At 35.5% G+C, this 3,513-nt stretch overlaps 1 protein-coding gene across 1 annotated transcript; it reads left to right on the top strand.

Moving 5' to 3' along the window:
• Nucleotides 1-1,166: 1,166 nt before the first annotated feature.
• On the top strand, nt 1,167-3,296 carry LOC127415853 (uncharacterized). The gene is made up of 3 exons (XM_051654851.1): nt 1,167-1,215; nt 1,599-1,670; nt 1,964-3,296. The coding sequence occupies exons 2-3, from the start codon at nt 1,612-1,614 to the stop codon at nt 3,030-3,032; spliced, it is 1,128 nt and encodes a 375-aa protein (XP_051510811.1). The 5' UTR covers nt 1,167-1,215; nt 1,599-1,611; the 3' UTR covers nt 3,033-3,296.
• Nucleotides 3,297-3,513: the final 217 nt, after the last annotated feature.

Below are 3,513 nucleotides of genomic sequence, written 5' to 3'. Positions count from 1 at the left end.
ATTAATTCAGCAGAAACTTTTATCCAAAGTGACTTACACAATAAGAAACAATGAATAAATTTATCATAAGAGCTATTAACAATATCTGCAGTACAAGTTTGTGTAGCAGCAAATTAGACTAGGCTAGAGCACAATTAAAAATGCAGAAATGAGAAGGAAAAAGAGGGGTTTAAATTACAAAGAATTATGTTTGTTCTTGATCAGTTAAGTGATTGTTTAAAAGGTGTGTCTAAAAGCTGTTTTGAAAGTTGTGTTAATCACAGCAAATCGGGTGCAGTTTGGAAACCATAAAGGAATAGTGAGAGTAAAGGTTCTTGAAAGTGATTTTGTCCCTTGTTCTAGACTAGAGGAACAATCAGGCACTGCTCGTTCACTGACCATAAATGTTCAGAGGTTTCATACACCTATAGGAGTATATTTAGGTAAGAGGTGCCATTGGCAGACCTGAAGGTCAGCTTAAAAGCTTTAAATTTGATGTAAGCAGCTACAGGTGACTAGTGGACAGGTACAAGTAGGGGTTTGACATGTGTAACAGAAAAAAAAACAAAAAACAGTCACTGATCATCATCAATCCAGCGACATATCAAAATAACAACTATTTTGAACCATTGCATAATTTTTTTTATTATTTATTTTTAGTTATTGTTATTATGCTTGTGGAATATATGTAAATATATGTTGTGTGAAATAGCTTTATCATGGCAGTTCTAAATAAAATTTGGTAATTTTTAGTAATTCTTATGATCCCTATTATTTTTAAACTCTTGTAGTCTGCAGGATGGGGACCACACAATGCACTTAACTGTAATTACAAGTTAAGATTAACTATTTTTTGAATTATAATATTGAATATTGGCATAATATTTGCAATTTTTCAGCATGGCATGTAGATGAAGAGATTTGACTGTTTATTGTAAATGTTACACATTTAAAAGTTCCACATTAATAAGTCTAAACTGTGTTAATTCATGTATTATGAATTCATGGGTGCATTTATGTTCTTTCATGAAATAATATATAAAATCTGATCTTCTTTATATTTCTCTGTTATGACTGATGAGCAAATAGCAAAGTATATCAGTTCATATGGTGACCGACTGGCTGTCCTCTGTCAACAAACTGCTGCCTGCTCTGATAAAGAAACTCTGTTACAGAATCTGAGAGATCAAATTGAAGCAAGGAAGCTGGGATCAAAGTCAGCTGAAGCTTTGCATGGTAAAGCCTGTGTCTTCCCTAAGCAACAGTATTCGATGGCAAGACACAAAAATTTATCTGCAGAAAAAAACCTCCCGAAGAATTGAAATTGGATGGCTTCATTTCTGCCATAATGGATACCAACATGTAACAGTTCAAAAAAAGACCACTGTTTTACAAATCATGCTGCTCTACAGAAGCTTAATTCAGTTCAAGTTTTGTTCTCATCTGATAGTGTCAGTGCAGTCAAATCGATAATATTACTGGATATTAATTGTCTTTTTGTCTGCTTTTTGCTACTCCCTTATCACTAGGCAGTTGTTATCATCAGTGACACTACTTTTCTACTTTCGCTTTGACAATGTGTCTCACTTTGATTTTATGCATGTTTATTGATCCTCTAGAATGCAGAGCTGAATGAAGCTGAAACTGAAGCACCATCACCACCCTCAAGTAATAGCAATGCTGTACTGCAGGTAATAGCTAAAAACATGTTTTGCATGTTGAAGCCCTTTAGAAAACGGCTGTTGTTTCTTATTGGATAATCAGTCCTAATAGACCTGCACTGTCAATTCAATACACAATTGCATGTTTTTGTGTAAGATTCAGCTTTTGTTTGTTTAGAGAAATACATTTTTTATTTAAAAGAATGCACAGAAAGGAATAAAGGTGTGACAAAGATTGTATAGGTCATACATATATTATGCATGGCACTTGGTGGGAATAACTGTTCTAAATTGTTTTTATCTTACTTTTTCTTGATGGATAGCGGAATGCCTTCACCACCAGAACATTTGCCATCACATTCAGGAAACCACCTGTCTCCTACAATTTCATCTGAAAATTCTGCAAATCCAAAAGATGTGCACACTTTAATACACAGGGTAAAGGTTGTAGAAGATCTTGTGGCTGTGTTCATGGATAGCAGCATAACTAAATCTACATTGACAATAGAATTTGTAAACGATGATGCTGGAGTGTCCAGAGAAGTTTACACTGCATTCTGGGGTCAGTTCCTTGAACAGTGCAAAAGGGAAGATGAGCGGGTCCCTAGACTAAGACCAGACTTTTCTGAAGCTGAATGGGAAGCAGTAGGAAGGATCTGGGTAAAAGGATTACTTGATCTCGGTGTGTTGCCAGTGAGGCTTTCCAGTGTATTCATTTTAGCGTGCATGCATGGAATTGACTCAGTCAATGTTGATGTCCTGATGTCATCCTTCCAAAACTATCTCTCTTCAATTGAACGATCTGCCGTTGCAAAGGCTCTTCAAGGCACACTGGAGGAATGTGATGAAGAGGACTTGCTTGACCTCTTTACAAGAATGGGCTCTCATTGTATCCTTCCAAAAAACACCATAAAGGCTGCCATACAAACAATGGCTCATAAAGCCATTCTTCAAGATCCCAAGTATATAATAGATTGCTTCTCCAAAACCATGCAATTTGCACTGATGAAAATACCAGACAAAGAAAACCTAGTGTCTCTGTATGACACAAAGAAGGCCACTGGCAAAAAAGTGGCACTGCTACTTCAAACATCACAGGTGATTCGCTCTCAGAAAGAACAGATGGTATTCAATCATATGCAACGTTATGTTAGAAATGCTGACCAAAGCAAAGCAGAAAAATTTCAACACTTCTGCACTGGTTCTTCTGTTATATGTGTTGATCAAATCAAGGTAAGCTTCAATGCAGAATCTGGCCTCAGCAGAAGGCCAGTTGCTCATACTTGTGGAGCTACTCTTGATTTACCATATAATTACAGTTCTTACCCAGACCTCCGCACAGAGTTTGATAACATTCTGTCCAGTGATTACATTGAAATGGACATCCTGTAAATTTGTTTACATTGGCTTGTTGTAACATTCAGTTTAGTTTATTCCAATAGGTTTGGAGTTTTCTAATAAGTGGTTCTCTTATATGGTACCATATGGTTTGTTCTCCTCAAAGCATAGCACCAGAACTGTACTCTGAGTACTGTTGAATTTGAGTTTTATTGTTGCATGTGTTTTGTTTACACAGAAAAGAAGAAATTTAAGTATGATGTTTTGAAATATACTCTGTACCGGTATGTTTAATTTAGGCTACTATGCAAAGTATTGAAAAAGATGGCTATTAAATTTTTAATCTTATGCAAAATCACTTTTGTTGTTAGTAAGGAAAGTACTCTGAATCTTTAACCTGTTTGTTAAAGGGATAGTTCACCCAAAAATGAAAATTCTGTCATTTAGTCACCCTCAAGTTGTTTTAAACCAGTATGAGTTTCTTTCTTTTGTGGAACATAAAAGAAGATATTTTGAAGAATGTTGGTAACCAAAC

This window comes from Myxocyprinus asiaticus, chromosome 25 (assembly GCF_019703515.2).
Source record: "Myxocyprinus asiaticus isolate MX2 ecotype Aquarium Trade chromosome 25, UBuf_Myxa_2, whole genome shotgun sequence".
In the NCBI taxonomy this organism is placed as follows: Eukaryota; Metazoa; Chordata; class Actinopteri; order Cypriniformes; family Catostomidae; genus Myxocyprinus; species Myxocyprinus asiaticus.
Note: the sequence above shows the minus strand (reverse complement) of the source record. Positions and strands in the feature narration are given on the sequence as shown.

Coding starts and splice junctions, on each gene's coding strand:
- LOC127415853 (XM_051654851.1), top strand. CDS start 1,612: ATGAAGCTGAAACTGAAGCACCATCACCACCCTCAAGTAATAGCAATG. Junction 1,671..1,963: donor ATAGCAATGCTGTACTGCAG/GTAATAGCTAAA, acceptor CTTGATGGATAG/CGGAATGCCTTCACCACCAG.